Genomic DNA, 23,028 nt, shown 5'->3' with positions numbered 1-23,028 from the left:
ATACGCTTTAGTTGTTTGGTGAGATACACTTTAGTTGCAGGTGAGACCGATGATACACACATTTCACCATCATAATGTAACTGGTGATTACTTGATACCTTTTATTTGTAGGTGGGAACCAAGAAAAACCATCTGCACTTAAAGATTTACCTACGGCCCAACTACTAGAAATGCAACGAGTAACATTCTGAATAGTGCAGTCAGTAAGTCCGTACGTTATCTTCTTAAGAGTTTGTTTATTACGGGGCGATTTGCTGGTAGAGACTTTTATTGGAAGGCCAAAAGCAACTTCTACAACTGTAACTCCACTACTGACTAACTGAATCAACTCAATGCATCCTTTTTATAGGGATTTGTAAAATAATCAAATTAAATGACAAGCAGCGTCAAAATTGTTCGATATTAGCTAATAAATTTCTGGAGGCGTTGCCTCTTAATTAAATAGGAAAACTAAGAATATCTGAGTTGCAACCGAATGATTCAGAAATCAGGTTTTGGACGATTAGAATACAATGTACAAGGAAGCGTTTGGTCATAGAAAGGTCAACTGTTACAACTGTTTAAGTACTGTTTAATAAACGAGCAGGAGTGTTTTATCGGGTATGAAACACGAGGCGTAGCCGAGTGGTTTTAGACCCGATAAAACACGATCTGCGAGTTTATTAAACGGCTTAAAAAACTCCTGATGTATGTTCTCATATTGTACCGAATTCTTTACGAAATGAACCAAGTTTGATAGAGAAAATCCAAGTTAAAGTTTATGCAAATGAAGACGAATCTATATCAGATATAAAACCTCCTTCATGGTCATGATTTCTATTGTGTTTCCTTCATGAATTATTAATGAGTTTTTTAAACGGTTTTAGGGCACAGTTTAAGCACCCGATTAACTTAATAAATATCAGGGGCAAAGAGCCATATTCGTCATAGAACAGATCTAGGCCTGACCGAAAGGTTGCATAAGATCAAGGTCGAATGTAGCTCGTACTTGCCACTCGTAAGAGGCATGTGACTATATACGTTATGACTTGCCTTCGAGACCAACGCGGGCTTGTAACTCGTATTTAAGACATTCGTGACATTCGTTAATTATATGCTTCTTTGATTGTTATCCTGTAACAGACGTACGTACGTACGGACTGACGGAAGTGACGTCCGTCAAGCCATGAAAAATCAACCTGATGGGTTACCAGTTCCCTTTAAAGGAATTTTTTTCTAATTTTTCCTGAAACTTTGCGTGGACATTAAATATGTTATATATTAAAAACTACAATAAAAAGATGGGGTCACCATCGTTTTATGGGTTTTATAGTGAAATGCGGTAGCAACCAGAAGAGCTAATCAAGAACCTTTATTCACAGCTAAAAGTACTTTCATATATCAAAACGTGAAAAATGCAGGTACGTACGCCTCAGTACGAACGTCCAAAAATTGCACGTCAACTATTCTCATCAAAATAAATCTATCCCATAAACTTTCCTTCATATGTCGATACAAAATGACGAGCATCGTATTTATCAAAAAACTAAAATAAAAAAAAAACCATCTCAAAATAGTCGAAAACTGACACTGTTCCGAGGGGAGACTGGGGCGAGTCAGGTTAAAATTCGCAATTTTCAAAAAAGAGAAAAAAGGTTTTGAACATGTTTCTTATTTAGTTTCCGAAAGAAAAATGCCTAAACTTCGTTAGTTCCACTGAAAAATGCGCAGAGCAAAACAAGGGAATTATCTTAATTGTGCTCCGATCAGACGTTTTGCTCGCGAGGGTCTTGACTTGTTTGGCATACTTTCTTAACTTGTTTAGCGTACGTTCTTATCTTTAAACGTACGCAAGCAAGCAGCAGGAAATCGAAACAAAGGACCAAAAGAATCCAAGATCAAACGACAATCTAATAGAGACGTACGTAACGATAGATCGCTGACAAGTAATGTCCGCAATAGTCGAAAACTATTGAAGCTAAAAAGTCATTTTTCGTGTATTACCCGCTATTAAAAAAACGCTGTTTGGGATTTATTTACGGATAATGATACCTTATTGCCTATTCTCTCTGAAAATGTAAAAGCCTAAAAATTCATCTTTCATAGCAATCTTTCGGTAACCTGATACTTTAAATATAGCCGTTCACTCCTCATGAGCTTGAAACTTATTGGTTTACACGAGATAAAAGAAGTCAATAATGTATGAGATCTTGTATGGCCATGAAAGCGTTAAGTAATCTTGTATTTTTGTGTGTGTGAAATAGACATTATTTAAATATTTTCAACATCACGTAATTCGAGAATACTTGGGTAAACAGTTTTCGATAAAGAGACATCAGTTCTCTAGCTCCTCTTTCCAAGATACAATCTAGTCAAAATATCGCGCTGTACTTGGGTTTACTGCATAATGTTTACAGTTGATCAAATCCTCCTTCTTTGCAGTTGTTTTCCGTTTATTTCTGTGTTTTGTAGCGGAGAAAATGGTGTAAATTTAATGGCCGAAAAATTAAAGCACATTGAAATGTTGAAAAACATGGTTGAACCCAAAAAGCTGGAACAAGTTATCAGGTACTGTATTTGTAACAAAATTATACTTTTATCTTAACTTTACTAAGAGCAGGGGAAAAGAGTGGGGAGGGGGGGGGGGGGGGGAGGGGAGAAGGTGTAGTTATGTTTAGGCTTGAGGCCCGTTCCAACTTTCACGAATTTCAATTTATTTAAAAACAAAACTCTGGTGGCAGGGTAGACCGGGTTACCTGTTTTTGTTAAACTAGTATCCGGGTCTCTAAAAATTTAAAGGAGAAGAGGAAATAAGTTGGAAAATTTCGAACAACTGTGTTGAAAGACATTTAAGACAGAGCGTTTATGTCATATTCACCAAAGTCATCAAATAGCTCAATCAAATCTGGAATCCAAATTCCGAGAAGATAGCGAATTTTTCTAAGCGAGCACTTCTAAAAATTTTCAAACTTCACGGTCAATAGATTGTTTTTGCTAATTATTCATGATTCATCTACTCGAGCAGTATTCTCTGCACTAACAAGGGAAGATCGGTAAGGAGAACAGGGTTTCAATAGCCAGATTTAAGATAAGGGATATCAACAAATTGCTTTGGTTCGCCTGTCTTGAATTACAGCAGTCAACGAAATAGAGCATGCGTAGACATTAATTTCTCTCAAGTGATTTGTTAGTTCCGCCCTTTTAAAATCCCTTGACAACATAGTGCATTTATTGACATCTGGTACATTTTGATTGATTGGACTATAGACGCGAACCCTATCCGCAAAGATCTCTTGGGTAAGGTCCTGAAGACCCCTGGGTACTATTGCGCAGCTTGGCAATTTTGTCGGGGAGGAAGAAAAACAAAGTTATTTTATGACTGATTAACACAGGTAACCCGGTAATGATTGCAATGGGCTTTTTACGCCTCGCGCCTCGTGTATCCACCGCACTGCTCTGACAATGTGATGACGCAATTTCTCTTGTTTTAAAAACTTTGACACACTGTCTCACCTTCGATCATTTTCAATATTTTTTTAAGCTAATAAATTTACCAATCGTCTTACTTTATAGAGACCTTACGGAGCGACCTCATCTAGAAACAACAAAAGGTGGTGAATTCGTAACAAACTACATCAGGGACACTTGGAAGAGGTACGAATTCGAGGTCGAGGAGCCTGAGTACGAGGTCCTTATGTCTTTTCCTCAAGAAGACAAACCAAACAAAGTATCTATAATCAACAACGATACCAAAGAAGTAGAGTACGAAATAATTGGACAACTTAATGTACGTATTACTTTGAAATTTGAAAGAATAATTGACTCCCTCTATAAACGAAAACGAAAAATATAGAATCAACATTGAAATCATATATGCAAGACTGGGCCTATATCTACTCAATTTGTCCTTGGGCTTTTATATAGTTTAAGTTTATGCTTTAGGAGGGCTTATTTTTTGAGGTTAGAGCCCAAATTCTAGGGGGTTCCTTGTCTTCTGAGGTTTACAGTTTAGTTACCAAAACTCTGTTCCAACACCAACAGATGACATCTGGACAAGGAAGTAAAAAGGCATACAAATACACACCGTATATTGCTTTATCTCCAAGTGGCACTGTAGAGGGCGAACTGGTTTTCGCTGACACTGGACGGCATAGCGACTACTTGGAACTGGAAAAACGTAACATATCGCTGAAAGGAAAAATCGTAATCTTGTCACACTTGTTTGCAGGAGTAAGATATATTGCCTGTCTAATTCATCAATCTGTTACTACCACTGGTCGTTGAAGTGTCACCCGTAGTCCAAAATCTCCTCGAGATATGCTTTTTTTATTGCAGGTATTGATTGATGGTTGTTCGGAAATGCTAGTTGACTCGGCGCGCTAGACATCAAAAACGTCGCGGGCCGCACTTCAACGACAATGGTTTTAACCTATCTATTCACCCTATACATCCATCCACTTTATCCATCCATCATCTATTATGTTGCGTTCTTTAAGGACTTAATGATTACATCTACATTCCCTTCTCTTCTTTTTTTCCAGATGGAGATTCTAACAAAAAAGGGTGCGGCTGGCTTCCTTAAATATCTCGATCCTTATTTTGCAGCACCTGAGGGGCACACTTTTAACTACACCTACCCAAATACTATTTGGATGCCACCCGATGCAGTTCACTCCGTAATTGGGAACCCCAAAAATGGCGATCATTTCACTCCACTGCTACCTTCTACTTGTGGAATGATGCGCGTGTCCTTGAACGAAACGTATCTTGAAGGGTTGGTCCCAGTACAGGGGATCTCCTACGAGGATGCCCTGTATTTACTGAGCAGAATGAAAGGTGAGGTCAATGCTGTAATGGAAGGAGCATGTATCATTAGCAGCACCGTTGACATGCGGTGAAACAGCGCTCTCCTCTAACCTATGCGACCCCGGTTCGAGTCCCGCCAGGGTCAGTGTTGTGTGTGAGTAGAGTTGCTTGTTGGTTCTCTCCTATGCTTAGAGGGTTTTCACCGGGTTCTCCTGGTTTTCTTTCCTCCGCAAAAATCAACTTATAAATTTCAATTGGAATTCAGTATATAGATGAAGAGCCACTATATGGAAATGTCATCATTAAATGCCTACATTTTTCTTTCTTTTTCTTTATTTCATATTTGCATTTGTGTCTGGTCTTATTTTTGTGGATTGCGAAGGAACCATGGCAGCAAATAAACAAAATTGTTGAGATGTAGTTTTTCAGGGATTTATAATATCGCTGACTGAACTGGTTTTAAACGTAATTTTTATTTCTGTTTAGTCTTGTTAGTTGCGATATTACATTGCAAGGTAGCTACGAAACGAAAAGTAATTTTCATCACTATGATTTGTATAAGCGCGCAAAAGAATATATTTGGGTTACCTTAATCGTAAGCTTCCAACTTACATGGAAAAAGTATCCCCACCCATGAAACAGTAATGATTAGAGGGTAAATTTTACACCGTAAAAAGATTTTTAAAAAACCTACTGCTTCCGTTTCGGACGGTAGTCCTGTCGGAGTAAAAAACAACGAAGGACGAAGAACTAGCTTCCGAAGCGTCAGTAAGTTTTTCCATCTTTTCACAGTGTTAAATTTACCCTTTTATCACGTTAGCTTTTAGCTAGTTATCTCTTCCATTCATGGAAAATAAACCAAACATTTATGTGTGAAAACAAACTTAACATCAATAACGATTTAACACAACCAATAATAATCTAGCACTAATAAACAAAATATAATAAACAGGTGAAAAAGTCCCAGCAGGCATGGCTAGGAAAACTCCCAATTGACTACAGGTTTGGACCCGGTTTCAAGCCTGACTCATCAAATAAAACTCTCATCGTTAAACTTGAAGTTAACAATCAGTACGTCACTAAGAAGATACGTAACGTCATAGCAACGATCCCCGGCTCAGAAGAACCTGACCGATATGTCTTCTTTGGTAACCATAGAGACAGCTGGACTTTTGGTGCTGCAGATCCTACAAGTGGGACAACAGTACTTTTGGAAATATCGAGAATCTTGGCAAAGCTCACGGAGAAAGGTTGGAGACCAAGAAGAACGATAAAGCTATGCAGTTGGGCTGCTGAGGAGTTTGGCTTGCTAGGTTCGTATGAATGGGCGCAAGAAAATGAGAATATGATTAGGGAAAGAGGTGTAGCTTATTTAAATACCGACGTAAGCTGTTGGTGGAAACTTTGTTTTATTGGCTTCAGTCAAGCCATATGCTGGCCGACCTTGTTTTTAACCATGCTAAGCAAATCCAAGATCCAAACAATTGTTCAAGAACACTATTTGATACCATGCTAGAACGATTGCCAAGATCGAAGGAATTACCCAGGCGAACCACATATTTACAACCTAGATTATGTCTCGGACAACTACGCCCTCACTTTTTTAACAGGTCTTACGTCAGCAGATTTTAACTATTTCTTTGGATACAACAATTCACTAAAGCTCTACCCTCTTTATCACACTCAATACGACATTTTTGATTGGATCAAAAAGTTTGCCGATCCAACATTTGATTTTTTTAAAGCAATGGGGCAATTTTTGGGGGGTATGCTTATCGATCTATCAGATTCTGAGATCTTACCATTTAGTGTTTCACGATTTGCACAATCGGCTCAAAAAGCCTTCATAACTCTTTCGCAATCATCGTACACAAGCCAACTTAACCCTTTACAAATCGCTTATCTAGAGAAGGCAACGGAAGAGTTTGTTAACATGACGAAAAGGTTTGAGTCTGCAAAACAAAAGCTAAAAGGCCTGCAGATAAATCCTTTAATTTTGCGCATATTCAATGACCAAATGTCAAAACTAGAAAAAGTATTTTCTAATCAAAATGCCCTTAGCAGCATTCTCCTCGATCAGTCGAGCTGAGTCGCAAAAACTGTTTGCAAAGTCCTACTCACCGACAGACAGAAAGCTGATTTACAAAGATAATTTCCGTAACATAAAAAAAGTTCTTTCGATGAAGAAACTTAAACCAAGTGAAAAGCGTCGTCGTCTCAAGTTTGAGATGTCCTATCCTAATTCAGGCAATGAGGGACGCCGTGAAGTTGATCAAACCTTTTCCTTTAAAATAAGAAATGTCAATAGAAATATATTAAATAAAGGTTCAAACGCTAGGGCGAGGTTTTGCATTAGAATTCAAGACCGAGGGCCGCAGGCCCGAAGTCTTGAATTCTAATGCAAAAACGAGCCCGTGCGTTTGAACTGGTTTATTTTCAAAATATCAAGTAAGCCCTAAATTCCATTGTTTCGATGCAAAACACGAAATATTAAATTATATTGAATTCAGAGAGGTAGATTACTGTTGCTTTGTTCTTTTGGAAATAGAGTGCTTACAATATATCCGTGTAATTAAAAACCTATCCCGGGTTTATAATTCAGCCCCGTTCTCCCCTATTCTCACTGAATAAATTATCGCTAAGCAGTATAAATTAAGTCGACACACATGACTCATTGCATAACGTCGTTTGGACCTTCGAAGTACGAATTTTGCTCGCTGTCCCCACCACTGCCACCAGCCAGAGGCCAACATTCTAGTGCTCTATGCATGCTGATGAAACACAGACGGGACTTGAGGCGCTTATGCTGACGGCAAGTATTGTGGGACAAAGTTTAGGTTTGTTCTATTCCATTTGTTTCGTTTTGCCGGTGCAAAGACAATTTCAAAGATATCATTTGTACTGAGAGCTCACGTGGCGTAATAATTTGAGTTAGATTGTTGGCCTGGGGAGCCAATATGAGTAGGGCTAGCGGCCTGGAGAGCCACGAGTATGTTGCGTAATAATTTGAGTTAGATTGGCCTTGGGAGCTAATATGAGTAGAGCTAACGGCCTAGAGAGCCGCGAGTATGTCGCGTAATAATTTGAGTTAGATTGGCCTGGAGAGCCAATGCTGCCTGGAGAGCCGCGAGCAGAGTGTTTTGTATCCAATAATTGTGTTGTACTGTAGTAAGTTAAAGGGCTCGGAAGGCTAGGGAACTCGGCTAGCTCATGCACGAGAAGACTCGAGAATCTATATTTGTGTGGGTTTGGAGTCCAGGGAACTCGTCCAACTCGAACAAGCTCAAAAGACTTAAGAATGTTTGTGTAGGCCTGGAGTTCACGAGGGACATCGGCTAGCTCACGAGAAAAGTTGAGAATATTTGTGTAGGCCTGGAGTTCAAGGAACTTAGCTAGCTTGCGAGAAAACTTGGGAATATTTGTGTGCCTGGAGTTCAAGGAACTCGGCAAGACTTCGATATTCATGCTCGAAATACAGAATTTTCGGGTTCAAATGGGCTTGAATTCTGGAGTCCATCCCAGAGCATTTAATTTACCGGCCATGAGTTGATGCGTTTTTGTAAACATTTCATTCCAAAACTGTGTAAACCACGAAGGAATTCGAATAGGTTAACTGTCGTGATTAGGGGATTAAGAAGTTCATGAGGTCTTTTTAGATTGTGCACTCTGTGACCGCCAATACTTCCACGTGTTTTCGCGCCCATTTTGGTTATTTGTTCACGGTTCCCTTCCACTTTCTTCGTTGACTTGGGGGGGTCTGCTCAGTGCCTCAATTCTGGACTAAGTTCTGAGCCTGAGTCAACGAAGGGGTGGGTCCCTGCCTGGGGTCTCCTAGGTTTTCATTTACCGTGTAATGGATTTGGAAGGTCCGACCCCTTCGTTGGGCTTTGTTCCTTTGGTCACACGTCCCAGCGCCGATTTCACACCGATTATACAGGATATTTGAGTAGTGGATAGTGGAATTATTAGCCGGTATTATGCTTTAAGTTTTGAGTATTGGATGTGGGTTTTTGAGTATTGGATGTGGGTTTTTGAGTTTTGGATGTGGGTTTTTGAGTATTGGATGTGGGTTTTTGAGTTTTGGATGTGGGTTTTTGAGTATTAGATGTGGGTTTTTGAGTATTGGATGTGGGTTTTGAGTATTGAATGCGGGTTTTGAGTATTGGATGTGGGCTTTTGAGTATTGGGTATATGGGGTTGAGCATGGTAAGAATAAAGGTTGGCATATTACTATGGGATTAATTATTATGCACTATTACGACTGGAGTTTGGCTATATACCTTCTCGTTGTATTGTCGGGGACAAGGAGCGGATCTCGCCCCATAACTTAATCATACTGCGACGTGATAATGGCTTCAGTGAGAATATATTACTATTGATATCAATTCTGCCCCCGGCTTTAAGAATCTGGGTTTTCCGAAGAATTTAAGAACCTACATCAAACAATGGATTTAGGGTGTGGTTGAGTTTTAATAGATTTTCCAGTCTTTCTACAGAAGTAATACGTATACAGACTGTCATTTAAAAAAGGGTTCGTAAAATGCGAAAATGCTAATGCCGCTTTCCTTGCTTTTTGGTAGAGAAATACAATACTGTATATAGTTGCATTTTTAAAATCATTTGTCAGTTTTCATGCATTAATTTTAAATGCCAATGTATTGTTCATGAAATTCAAGATTACTTTCAGCAATAAATAAATTAAACTTTGGCATATTAAACAAGGCTCGTCTTTCTTGCTTCAACAAACACATAAAAAGATCTTTAGATCCTTAGTTCTTGTTAGGTAACGCAAACCTCAAATTGCAGTTCGTCGACGTTCTCGTTATCCGTCAAACTTTGCGACAACGGCAAGGAGTCATAACGAAGTTGTTGATGGAAGAGCAATTGAATTTCATCGATGCCAAGTTGTCCGTATTTGCGGGCGTTTTATTCTGGGCCTGTTCCCTTGCGGTTAAAGGTAAAGCTCATGATAAAGGTCTCTATTTATTGAACAAAAACATCAACTGTTCAGTAGGCGAGTCCCGTTGAACATATGTACTAAATTCTCGCCTGGTGGCTCACGGCAATAAACATTATCAGTAATTAGTAAAAAAAACTAGTATAACTACTAGTCGTCAAGAGTAATGAAATATTGTTAGTCACACTGCTTTCTGCATTTCCAGCACACGCATATTCAGTATCATTGGGCTTACTGGTTGTAATACGCTTTTTGAAGCCTCATTGACCATTACCTTGGGTGATATTATACTATAAGGCAGCCTCAATCGCTGTCAGTGAGAGTGGTTACGGCAAGGGTTTCGTTGCATTCTCATAGTGCATCTTTTACGTCTCTATTTTATTGGAGACGTAACCGCCATTTAGTTTTTTTGAAACCTCAATTTTGGCATTTAGCAAAGAATCGAACTCGGGACCTTCCACACCAAAGCTGGGAGCGCTACCACTGCGCCACCGAGGCCCTCTTGGGACCCTGAAAGGGACGGTATACAAGGTCTCATAAATTGAAGGGGACGTTATGACAGGCCTCTCAAATTTGAAAAGCCGGTTACTATGAAAATAGATATTCTTGATAAGCTATTGTAGTTAATAAAGCTCCAAATGTGAAAGGGAAATATGTAGTACGTATTTGAAGGCGCAGCTGAAGTGCTCCTGGGCATGTCTTTATATACTCCATACGCTCGCATTACCTAGTAAAAATTTGATAACATGCATGGGAGATTATGACTACCAAGAAAGGAGTATTCTGATGGATTACGCCAGACTGTCTAGAAAGGATACATCTCTGTATCCCGAGGGTTTACGGCAATCTAGAGAGGATTAGGTTCTCTCTGAACGTATCCTGAAAGTCACGACCCGCTAGACGGCTTTTCTTTTAAGTCCTGTCGCGTGGTATTCTTTTAACCAATGGGAGTGTTCGTTATATCGGACAATTTCGTAGCTATATAACCGGCAACATTATTTGTTATTAGTATCTCATAAGGAACTATTTACCTCTACTTTCCGCATCAACAACTAATTACCCGCTACTAACAAATTACGATATTTTGCTCAACCTCTTGCCGGAATATTTGCCTATAAATCGTGTATCCCGAGGGATCACCAGCCTATAGAGAGAATTTATTTACAACCTCCCTATATTACTGAGAATTACATTACAGAATAACGATCTTTTTTCTGTCCGAAGAGTTAAAATTTGTTATCCCAAGGAATATATCCAAAGACTTAGGGCCTCTATGTATCCCTAGGGATAATGACCCCCTTGTGAGACATCTCTGTGTCCCGAGAGATTACAATTCCATAGAGAGGACTACGAACTCTCTGTATACCTAGCACCCCCTTGAAACGATAGAGACATCCTCGTATCCCGAGGAATTACGACGGACTTCTGAACGCAATATACGCCCTTCTTAAAGAAAGCTATATGAAAATATTGTACACCCTAAATCGAAGCAACAAATAACGCAGCACTATTAGCGAAACAAATGGGATATCACAATTCACAGTGCGATATATTGCCTTTCATTACTGTAACTCTGATTTGATTACAAAAACTCGTTGTCGTGAAGAAGTTGATCAGTTGTTGGATTATATATAGGGTCCTTCCCGAACACTCTTCTTAACTGAACTCTTTTTTTTTTCTTTCGATAGATACTGTATGAAATGATTAACATAACTGAAACAAGTTTTTTCCCGTAAATGTAGACAACTCTTAGACTAATAATCTGGTGGTGCATTGTCCAACTTTAAAAGTAATGAATTATTGCTTAAGTATAGGCTGGTGATGACTTTTCATCACCAATCTGTAACTTATTTGGTATCGACTTTCCTAATGAATAGTCTTGTGAATTTGTGGATCTACAAAATGATGTACTAAAACATTGGCCCATACTAGTAAACTAATAAATATGAATTAAGTTTGATTTCATGTCATTTACTAAATTGAAGTATTATTCGTTCACCTAGCTTCACATCGAGCTTTGAAGGTTTAGTACCTTGTTTGATGATAAAAGAGATCAATAATGTATGAGATCTTGTATGGCCAACGAAGCGTCAATTTTTGTGAAATTAAAAAATTATATATATTTGAATATACTCGATATCAAATTAGTCCGGCTTCTAGCCTGCAATACAAACTAGTCAAAGTATCGCTTTACTCAGAATGTTTACAGCTAATCCAATGTTTCTCCAATGCAGTTGTTTCCTGTCTATTTTCGTGTTTTGTAGCGGAGGAAGTGGGGTAACTTTAACTGCCGAAAAGTTAAAGTACATTGAGATGTTTAAAAACATGATTGAACCCAAAAAGCTGGAAAAAGTTTTCAGGTACTGTATTTGTAACATAATTATGCTTTTATATTAAAACCCTTTGGCTCATTCAAACCAAGGAAAAGGAGTGGAGGGGGTTGGTTTTTGAGGCCCTTTACAGCTTTCCCGATGTGCAATTCCTGAATGAGTCTAAACTAAAAGCACCAAAATTCGTGACTTTTCTAAACATTTTTTCTGGGAACGATTTTAACATAATGAATCCTGTTCGCCAACTTTGATGTTTCCGTTTTAACTGTTTCTGAGTTTTCTACGCCTGGATCCACACTACTTTGGCAACGTGATGAAGCAACTTATCATGAATAAGGACATGCACATAAACAACTCATGACAATGCGTTAAATTATCCTATGAAATGAATTTGTTTCAGGATGGGACATTAAGTTATTAGCACTGTTTTTAAAACTTTTCACTGACTCAGATTCGATTTGTTATTGTCTTGCTTACATTTTAAACATTTTCAGACCTAATGTTTTTATCGGATTCTTAGATACCTTGCGGAGCGGCCTCATCAAGAAACGACAAAAGGTGGTGAATTTGTAGCAAACTACATCCGGGACACGTGGCAGAGCTACGGATTCGAGGTCGAGGAGCCTGAATACGAGGTTCTTTTGTCTTTTCCTCAAGAAGACAAACCAAACAAAGTATCTATAATCAACAACGATACCAAGGAAGTAGAGTACGAAATTATTGGACAGCTTAATGTACGTAGTTTGTCTGTTACTTTTGTATTGCATTTTCAAGCATTTAGCTTCGCAGGTATGACTTTGAAATTTGAAAGGATATTTGAATGCCAGGCTATCAACGAAAACTAAAAATATAGAATCAACATTGTATCGTATATACAAATCTGGGCTTGTATTAACTCAATATATGTTTAAAGTAATGATGAAAAGCTGCTTGTTCAACTATTGGGCACTCTTAGTCCCAACGGGATTAATGAACGCTTTACTTAAGTTTCAACTAACCTTTTATTTTGTCTTTTGAATGTTTGGTTTTTGTTTCCTTGCCTACCTTGTTCTCATTGGTTTCTTTTGTCTTATTCTATGATATATGCACTCCTTTCTACCACCTCTTTCTCTTTTACTTCGACGAAGGACTAGCGTCCGAAACGTCAGTAAGTTTTTTCATCTTTTCACGGTGTATAATTTACTTTTTCATCATTACTGCTTCATTAGAAACACCGACGCAGCTCACACTAGTTTTTAGCTAGTTATATTTTCTTATATGTTTAAAGGTTATTCTTTAGAAGGGCTTTTTTTTTTTTGAGGTCATTTTTCAGAAGGACCTTAATTCGGGTCTTCTCTTTGAGGTTTTACAGTATAGTTTTGAAAACTCTTTTCCAACACCAACAGGTAACATCTAGACCGGGAGGTAAAACGACATACAAATACACACCGTACTTTGCTTTTTCTCCAAGTGGCACTGTAGAGGGAGAACTGGTTTACGCTGAAATGGGAGATAATGCCAGCTACTTCGAACTGGAAAAACGTAACATATCGCTGAAAGGAAAGATTGTAATGTTGTCAAACTTGTTTGCACCAGTAAGAGACATTGCATATCTGCTTATCAATACATTACTACAAAACTGTCGTTAAAGTGCAACCCGCAAAGTTTGATATCTCGTTCGTCTTCTAGCATTTCATAAGAGTTTAAGATTGTAGTCCTTCAGATGTAAAATCTTTGATCATTTGATTGATTGACGGCGGTTGAAATGCTAGCAGGTAAACTAGGCATCAAATGGGTCGCTCTTCAACGATAATGGTAGAAACCTCTCTATTCACTATATTTATCGATCTACCAAACGACCCAAACGTCCTCTCCATTCATCGAGATGATATCCTCCTATCCAGCCATCAACAGTTAAGAGGGCGTCTCTGTAACAGCGTGCCACTCGATCTGGGCTCGAAAAATAGATTTCTTTTATATTCCAATCATCGAAAGTACTATCTATCCTCACTACAAAATTGCAGTTAGAATTGTTCTAAATTCTTTTTTCCACCCGCTATGCGAATTTTTGTTCATCGACCCCAAATCAGGGGAAAGACGCCGATTTTCGAGGTCGGCCGATGGCTATTTTCAAAGTCTGTTTTCTCGGGTTTCTCTGCACATAAAAGCTAATTTTTCTATCCAGAACTTTAGTCTAGTGTAACTTCTGCATAAAAACAGTAATAGTTTTTTTTTTTGGAATGCGCGAATTCTGAAAAATAATCCTAACTGATCGAGACTACTGAAAGCGTGACATGGAAAGCTAAGATTATGAGACCTCGAATATTGCAAATTTCTCATTTGTGGCACCTAATCCAGCCCTAAAATATAATTCAACCTTGAGATAAGAAGCTATTTTATAGATGTGTGCAATAAAATTTGCGGCACATTGCGTTTCTACGAAATAAGCTAAGTTTCAAATTGTTCTATTTTCAGTTATTTCCTAGCGTGACACGACAGGCCGTTGAGTCTGTGACGGCTACTTCTTTGCTCATTATCCTCAATACCATTACCTAAAATATGATATGATGAATTAAAAACCTTAACTTTACAATATTTGTTCCATTATAAAAGATTTCAATGATCTACGGCTTCATTTGATAGTGTTTTTATAAGTTGTTTTGAAATTTCACCGCACCAAAGTGAAGCTAGCGTCGGATTGGCAGCGTCGGATTGATATTCATTGAGATTCAGAATCATTTCCGGGGAAGGTCAAACAGGTCATTCTACTAAAATCCTCTTTGTCCCCTAACGGTGGTAAAATCACGAACGAATTCCGATTAAACTTTCTTCTCTGATTTCTATTCATGATATTCTATGCTCTTAGTAGAATACACTGCCTATTCTCGACGAATTTACGGATTTTGCTCTCAGCCTCGGATTGGACTCGTATTACAAGTCACGTTCAAAACATTCAACTGACAACAACAGACTGACGATTTAATTTTTATCAAACATTCAATTTATTCACTTCTAACCTTCATATAGTGAACTCGATTTTACTTTTAACCTTCGTATCGGAATCTACATTTCATGATACTGATTTTGCTCTCAGCCTCGGATTGGACTCGTATTACATCTCAGCCTCGGATTGGACTTCTATTACATCTCAGCCTCGGATTGGGATCGTATTACATCTCAGCCTCGGATTGGGATCGTATTACATCTCAGCCTCGGATTGGGATCGTATTACATCTCAGCCTCGGATTGGGATCGTTTTCGATTCAAAGTTGTTTTATTAACTGATATCTAAGGAATGTTAACTTTATAAACTTGTTCTTGGAAAGCGTGATAGTCAGGGTAATCAATAGCCCGGCAAGAAACTATAGCTTTAGGATCCGTGTCCAATAATACGAAGCTGAATAAGTTTTGAACTTCGATTTAAAGAGATGTTTACAACTGCTATTAATATATTTTTTTACTTTTATCAATCAAATTAACCATGAATCAACAAATTTGCTATATCTAATGCCATCGCGATGACAACTGCAGGCGGCGATAATGTAAACTTACTAATTTGTACCCACCTATACAAATTTTTAGCTAATTTCCTCGAGCTTGAATATTAAAACTTTTCGATTAAATAATTTAAACAAATGGCAAGGTGTTATGAAGTATAATTCTATGAGCCTCACACCACCTTGATTTCATGTCTGCATTGTTTATTCAGTTAAATGTGTTTCTCCATATCTTGTCAAGAAAGATAGCTTAATGCCAGTGATCTTTATCAATCCACACGGCTCGTGTTTCACATCTAAATTCAGTTCCATTGCATGCAACAATGTAACCGGGGAAGGGAAAAGGTCTTTAAAATGTTGAATCATATTTTTAAAATTTAATATAAAAACATGATCAATCCGAGGCTGAGATGTAATACGATCCCAATCCGAGGCTGAGATGTAATAGAAGTCCAATCCGAGGCTGAGATGTAATACGAGTCCAATCCGAGGCTGAGAGCAAAATCAGTATCATGAAATGTAGATTCCGATACGAAGGTTAAAAGTAAAATCGAGTTCACTATATGAAGGTTAGAAGTGAATAAATTGAATGTTTGATAAAAATTAAATCGTCAGTCTGTTGTTGTCAGTTGAATGTTTTGAACGTGACTTGTAATACGAGTCCAATCCGAGGCTGAGAGCAAAATCCGTAAATTCGTCGAGAATAGGCAGTGTATTCTACTAAGAGCATAGAATATCATGAATAGAAATCAGAGAAGAAAGTTTAATCGGAATTCGTTCGTGATTTTACCACCGTTAGGGGACAAAGAGGATTTTAGTAGAATGACCTGTTTGACCTCCCCCGGAAATGATTCTGAATCTCAATGAATATCAATCCGACGCTGCCAATCCGACGCTAGCTTCACTTTGGTTTTCACCGCACAGTAATTTTTGTAATTTGAATATCTCGAGCTCCGCTGGAGGTCATTCGTTATTTGTTTATTTAATTATAGTAAATTTAGTAAAGAAATTCTCGCTTAGTAGAGTGCACGCACTAAAACCGTGAACATTAAATAGTACTAATTAGTACTAATTCTAACAGAATCCTTTGTTTTCTATTGTTTAATTATCACTATTTAGTGCTAAAAATTAGTATTTGTTTCACGGATTTAGTGTGAGCACTCTAATATCTCGAAACACCCTATGAAGATCCAAAACTTAGAACTGTTCTTGTTTGTAGAGCGGAATATTTCTAGTTTTTTTTAAGTTCTAGGAAATATATCATTGATATCTTTGTCACTAGTCATTTAACATTCTCAACGTTTATTTCCTTTATAAGTTATCCATCATTTTCTATTGTGAAAAGGTATTTCGTCCTCCCGATATTTTCGAACTCCATATACTATCATTTTTTCGAAAAATACTTTGCAGTCTTGACTGTTCTTCGGCTGAGACGACGATTTTTGCAACAGGTGCAACCAAGTGATTGTGAAAATTATGATCATACAGGGGCGGCGGTTCGGAAGTGGGGGTTGCGGGTAGTGGCTCCTCCAATAATTTTGAAGACATAGAGCTACTCTGTAGATATGCTTCAAATAAACCATTATTATTATTATTATCATTATTCAATCAATGAATCAATGTATTGCTTATTTCTCTTAGAGAAACATTCAGGTCTCACTCTACTCGAGTAAGTTCAACTACTTTGAAGCCAAGCTATTATGGTTGCGTCTAAAGCATTCTTTCAAAATTTGTGATGGTTGATATTCCTGTGTCTTTGATAGATTATTCTTATTGATGTTTTTATTTTGTTGTTGTTTTGTTGTATTATTATTATTATTATTATTATTATCATCATTATCATTATAATCATCATTATTGTTATTATTATTATGATTTAATAAATCATTATTATATCGTCATCGTCATCGTCATCGTCATCGTCATCATCTTCATTACAAAAGCAAATTCTTTGGTTATCTACATGAGTTCGGAACTAACATTATTTTCAAGGCGATTTTAAAACAGTCAATCAGTACAGGCTGTTTTGACGTGCTCCTCAAGTCCTCCAATGGATAATGTTCAGCTTCCGCCGCCCCTGTCGCGTACTCACTGAACTAAGATTAAATGCTTACAATGATCTTATGAATTTATAAAACGCCTTTTCTATATGAATAAAATCAAAGGCGCTTTACATTGAGTTTTTAATGACAGATTGCTTTTTGTGCAATCTACAAGCATGAGAGATGGTTAGTATGAAGTGTAGGCACTGAGAGTGGTCACTGCCAGGGTTTCTTTACGTCCTCAGTGGTTCTTTTACGTCCCTCCGATGTTGGTTAGTAATGATGATTGTGGAGGGACGAGACCGCCATTTAAAGTGCTCATCCGAGCCACTTGAAAGCCTAACCATTTGCAGATGTAATTACAAAGGCAGCACTTTCTTCTCAGTTATTTTAAGACCCTGAGTGTTGGTCCGGCTGTGACTCGAGCCACGACCTCCCGCACGAAAGTCCCGAAGCTCAACCAACTAGCTAGCTGAGCCAACCGGTTTGCGGTATAGCTAGCTAGCACTACTGATTCTACTGCGAAGAACACTTGCATTCCTTAATGACTTCCCCAACCAAACGCAAGAGCTCTGCCTTAAGGTCTTTAGATCTAAACTGTACTTCAAAGTGATTAAGTATTTTTTTCAGCATTGCAACATTGAAGGCTGATGAGAGATTTTCAACACGAGAAGATAAATTTCGTATCTCCAAGCGCCCATGTAATATTCTGTTTACTATATAATTATCAATGAAAGTATGTTTAGGCTTTTTCAGGCAATTCTTTTCGTGTATTTTTGAATAGCCATCGCAATGGTGTTATTTTCACACTTGAAAATAACATGTTATTTTCACGTGTGAAGATATCAATTTTTCGAAATAGAGAAAAATAGATATTTCATTGGTAATTATATAATAAATATTTGTATTTGTAATAATGGTTATTTGTATTATATTTAAAAGATGTATATTTTAAAAAAATTATTATGCATTGCTATTTTGTTTTATTTTATTTTATTTTATTTTATTTTATTTTATTTTTTGCAAGAGCCTTCAATTTAGACGTACTAGTCTAACTCACTAGTATTTAGTACAAAGACATAGATTCAGTATTCCAAGTACTACTAATATAAGTATAGAGTTGATCAATAACACAGTGAATAACGCTACTAACGCGGGCAAGTGCACCTTTACTTAATACAATGATATGAATGATGTGTTACCTTCAACTAAAAAAACTAGAAATATTCAGCTCTACAGGCAAGAACACTTCTCATTTTTGGATCTCTTTAGTATGTTTCGAGATAAAGCGAGGATTTCTTTACTACAATTAAATAAACAAATAGCGATTGACCTCCCGACCTCGAGATATTCAAATAAAAAATATTATTGTGCGGTGAAATTTCAAAACAACTTATAGAAACACTATCAAACGAAGCCGTAGATCATTGAAATCTCTTATAATGGAACAAATATTGTAAAGTTAAGGTTTTTAATTCATCATATTATATTTTAGGTAATGGTATTGAGGATAATGAGCAAAGAAGTAGCCGTCACAGACTCAACGGCCTGTCGTGTCACGCTAGGAAATAACTGAAAATAGAACAATTTGAAACTTAGCTTATTTCGTAGAAACGCAATGTGCCGCAAATTTTATTGCACACATCTATAAAATAGCTTCTTATCTCAAGGTTGAATTATATTTTAGGGCTGGATTAGGTGCCACAAATGAGAAATTTGCAATATTCGAGGTCTCATAATCTTAGCTTTCCATGTCACGCTTTCAGTAGTCTCGATCAGTTAGGATTATTTTTCAGAATTCGCGCATTCCAAAAAAAAAAAACTATTACTGTTTTTATGCAGAAGTTACACTAGACTAAAGTTCTGGATAGAAAAATTAGCTTTTATGTGCAGAGAAACCCGAGAAAACAGACTTTGAAAATAGCCATCGGCCGACCTCGAAAATCGGCGTCTTTCACTGATTTGGGGTCGATGAACAAAAATTCGCATAGCGGGTGGAAAAAAGAATTTAGAACAATTCTAACTGCAATTTTGTAGTGAGGATAGATAGTACTTTCGATGATTGGAATATAAAAGAAATCTATTTTTCGAGCCCAGATCGAGTGGCACGCTGTTACAGAGACGCCCTCTTAACCACTAAACATAAAAATGGTATAAAAACTATTGATTCTATCTGCCCATTCGTCCACCCATCGATCAAAACATGCATTGATCCCATTCATCAAACCATCATATGATAAAGGCCACGGCCATCCATCCTGCCCCATCCATCTATCATCAATGCATGCATCAGTCTATCGATCTATTTAACATCCACTCATTTACCTGCCAATACATCGAAATATCCATTTACTGTGACCGTCCGTCCATTCAACTACTCACATGTCCATTAAATCATTTACTTGCGTACTCCATTCCATCGAAAGATTGAGAGAAAACTTTGTAGAAACTATTATATTGCATTCTTCAAGGGCTTAACAAATACGTCTATATTCCCTTTTTATATTTCTTTTTTTTTTTTTTCAGATGGAGCTTCTAATAGAAAAAGGTGCGGCTGGCTTCATTATTTTTCACGATCCTTATTTTGCAGCACCTGAGGGGCACACTTTTAACGACATCTACCCAAATACCATTTGGATGCCACCCGATGCAGTTCACTCCATAATTGTAGACTCCAATATCGGCGAACGCCTCACTCCCCTGCTACCCTCAACTTGTGGAATGATGCGCGTGCCCTTTAACGAGAGTAATCTAGCAGAATTGGTCCCAGTTCAAGGGATATCCTACGAGGATGCTCGTTATTTGCTGAGTAGGATGACAGGTGAGGTCAATACTAATGAAAGGAAAACATGAATGAGTCCTGCACTGCCTCTTGACTTTTTAATGAGTAGTGAATTTTTACATTTGTATTTCTGTCTGGACTTATTTATGCGATTGTAAAGCGGGACCATCTCAAAAATTTAGCAAAACTGTTAACAGTTGCAATTTCAGGGCTTTATAAATCTCACTGATCATTGTGTTTGAACGTAATTTCTATTTATGCCTTATCTTAACAGTGCATTGCAATATTGCAAAAGGAAACGTAAACTTTTTATCAAATTCATCAAAATAACTTATCAGAGTTACTACAGACTAAGCTAGACATCAGTTTTCTAATTACTATTTCTTATCGTATGAAAACAAGATAAAGAACGATCAATTAGTTATTGAAAATATCGATATAAGATTTCAGTATGGCTGCCATCACGCACGAGTTTAGATGATGGTATGCTTTGAATTTACAAGTAAACCACTTAGCTCCTCCCATTAGCATGTACACCTCTGGTTACACCCTAAACACTCTTTCCCCCTTTGCTTAGTTATTTTAGCACTATTCTTTTAAATCTTATGATATATATATTCCTCGTAGACCTTTCTATACATTTACCATATATTCACATATTATCTTTGGTTTAAGTTATGTTTAGTTCTAAGATTTTCACTCGTATTATTCTTAATAAGATATCACACTCAGGAATTTACTATTTCCATTAGCCAATCAAGTCACAGCGATTATATCATATTGATTGTAGAATGACACCTGTCATGAAGTTATTATAAATAGAGCTCATGTAATTAGTTTTAGTCAGAAGAAGAGAAAGTGGAATAAAGATCCCGAGTAGCTCTACCGAGAGCGGTCCATCCCATAACATTACCTTAATCAAATGTTTGAAACTACAGGAGAAAAAGTACCACAATTTATGAAAAGCTTACAGATTTGGACCAGATTCAACCAGTAAGAATCCAGCTCCTGTTGTCAGACCTGCCGGCCTGGGGGCAGCAAAGATTTTACTAAGTAAAGCTATTCATATCTATCTATTTATCTACAGCTCGTGGAGCCCCTCAAATACGTAGATAAAAAATAATATACCAATCTTACCTTACAGGAGAAGTAGCAGCCAGCCAGAATGAGGGGCATTTTGAAAGTAGATTACAGACTTGGACCAGGTTTAAACACAACCAATAAGAATCCAGCTCCAGTTGTCAGACTTGAAGTCAACAATCAGTACGTTACTAAGAAGATACGTAATGTCATCGCAACGATCCCTGGCTCAGAAGAACCTGACCGATATGTCCTGATTGGTAACCATAGAGACAGCTGGTCTTTTGGCGCCGCAGATCCTACAAGTGGGACAACAGTACTTTTGGAAATATCGAGAATATTGGCAAAGCTCATGGAGAAAGGTTGAAGACCAAGAAGAACGATAAAGCTATGCAGTTGGGCAGCTGAGGAAGTTGGAATGCTAGGGTCGTATGAATGGGCGCAAGAAAATGAGAATATGATTAGGGAAAGAGGTGTAGCTTATTTAAATACCGACGTAACTGTTGGTGGAAACTTTGTTTTATTGGCTCAGTCAAGCCATATGCTGGCCGACCTTGTTTTTAACCATGCTAAGCAAATCCAAGATCCAAACAATTGTTCAAGAACACTATTTGATACCATGCTTGAACGATTGCCAAGATCGAAGGATTACCCAGGCGAACCACATATTTACAACCTAGATTATGTCTCGGACAACTATGGCTTCACTTTTTTAACAGGTCTTACGTCAGCAGATTTTAACTATTTCTTAGGACACAAAAATGCACTAAAGCTCTACCCTCTTTATCACACTCAATACGACATTTTTGATTGGATCAAAAAGTTTGCCGATCCAACATTTGTTTTCTTTAAAGTAATGGGGCAATTTTTGGGGGGTATGCTTATCGATCTATCAGATTCTGAGATCTTACCATTTAGTGTTTCACGATTTGCACAATCGGTTCAAAAAGCCTTCATTACTCTTTCGCAATCATCGTACACAAGCCTACTCAACCCTTTACAAATCGCTTATCTAGAGAAGGCAACGGAAGAGTTTGTTAACATGACGAAAAGGTTTGAGTCTGCATAACAAAAGCTAAGAGGCCTGCAGATAAATCCTTTGAATTTGCGCATTTTCAATGACCAAATGTCAAAACTAGAAAAAGTATTTTTTAATCAAAATGCCCTTAGCAGCATTCTCCTCGATCAGTTAAGCGAGTCGCAAAAACTGTTTGCAAAGTCCTACTCACCGACGGACAGAAAGCTGATTTACAAAGATAGTTTCCGTAACATAAAAAAAGTTTTTTCGATGAAGAAACTTAAACCAAGTGAAAAGCGTCGTCGTCTCAAGTTTGAGATGTCCATCCTAATTCAGGCAATGAGGGACGCCGCGAAGTTGATCAAACCTTTTCCTTTAAAATAAGAATAGCAGTTGGAAACATAGCAATATTTACTTTTAACGCTATATCATACGGAACCTTGCTTTTTGAGCTGGTCGAATGTTTACTTTGAATGCAACATGCAACATGCAACATGCAACATGCAACAAAGTTATTCATTATCCACATACAATGAAGTCAAATTTCCCCTGGCATGA

The 23,028-nt window shown here is 37.6% G+C and overlaps 3 protein-coding genes across 3 annotated transcripts; all 3 read left to right on the top strand.

Moving 5' to 3' along the window:
- The first annotated feature begins 2,307 nt into the window (after positions 1-2,307).
- On the top strand, positions 2,308-9,446 carry LOC148907006 (aminopeptidase NAALADL1-like). The gene is made up of 7 exons (XM_089036512.1): positions 2,308-2,547; positions 3,553-3,766; positions 4,021-4,209; positions 4,521-4,815; positions 5,272-5,300; positions 5,738-6,284; positions 6,315-9,446. Exons 1-7 carry the CDS (start codon positions 2,387-2,389, stop codon positions 6,872-6,874), a joined length of 1,995 nt encoding a protein of 664 aa, XP_088892638.1. The 5' UTR covers positions 2,308-2,386; the 3' UTR covers positions 6,875-9,446.
- A 2,621-nt stretch (positions 9,447-12,067) lies between these two features.
- On the top strand, positions 12,068-20,443 carry LOC148907005 (aminopeptidase NAALADL1-like). The gene is made up of 4 exons (XM_089036511.1): positions 12,068-12,102; positions 12,593-12,806; positions 13,458-13,646; positions 20,117-20,443. Exons 1-4 carry the CDS (start codon positions 12,068-12,070, stop codon positions 20,441-20,443), a joined length of 765 nt encoding a protein of 254 aa, XP_088892637.1.
- A 1,427-nt stretch (positions 20,444-21,870) lies between these two features.
- Positions 21,871-22,521, top strand: LOC148907004 (putative N-acetylated-alpha-linked acidic dipeptidase). The gene has a single exon (XM_089036510.1). It carries the CDS (start codon positions 21,871-21,873, stop codon positions 22,519-22,521), a length of 651 nt encoding a protein of 216 aa, XP_088892636.1.
- The last annotated feature ends 507 nt before the right edge of the window (positions 22,522-23,028 follow it).

Source organism: Actinia tenebrosa, unplaced genomic scaffold (assembly GCF_029948245.1).
Source record: "Actinia tenebrosa isolate PJP-AT-01 unplaced genomic scaffold, QUT_ActTen_1.0 PGA_scaffold4__44_contigs__length_22323623, whole genome shotgun sequence".
NCBI lineage: Eukaryota > Metazoa > Cnidaria > Anthozoa > Actiniaria > Actiniidae > Actinia > Actinia tenebrosa.
The sequence above is the reverse complement of the archived record's forward strand: the minus strand, read 5'-3'. Positions and strand labels throughout refer to the sequence as shown.

What these genes read in the sequence shown, in the direction of transcription:
- LOC148907004 (XM_089036510.1), top strand. Translation starts at nt 21,871, where the DNA reads ATGCTAGGGTCGTATGAATGGGCGCAAGAAAATGAGAATATGATTAGG.
- LOC148907006 (XM_089036512.1), top strand. Translation starts at nt 2,387, where the DNA reads ATGTTTACAGTTGATCAAATCCTCCTTCTTTGCAGTTGTTTTCCGTTT. An exon ending in AAATAATTGGACAACTTAAT is followed by an intron (nt 3,767 to 4,020) that starts GTACGTATTACT and finishes CAACACCAACAG; the next exon opens with ATGACATCTGGACAAGGAAG. An exon ending in TGTCACACTTGTTTGCAGGA is followed by an intron (nt 4,210 to 4,520) that starts GTAAGATATATT and finishes CTTTTTTTCCAG; the next exon opens with ATGGAGATTCTAACAAAAAA.
- LOC148907005 (XM_089036511.1), top strand. Translation starts at nt 12,068, where the DNA reads ATGATTGAACCCAAAAAGCTGGAAAAAGTTTTCAG. An exon ending in AAGCTGGAAAAAGTTTTCAG is followed by an intron (nt 12,103 to 12,592) that starts GTACTGTATTTG and finishes TCGGATTCTTAG; the next exon opens with ATACCTTGCGGAGCGGCCTC. An exon ending in AAATTATTGGACAGCTTAAT is followed by an intron (nt 12,807 to 13,457) that starts GTACGTAGTTTG and finishes CAACACCAACAG; the next exon opens with GTAACATCTAGACCGGGAGG.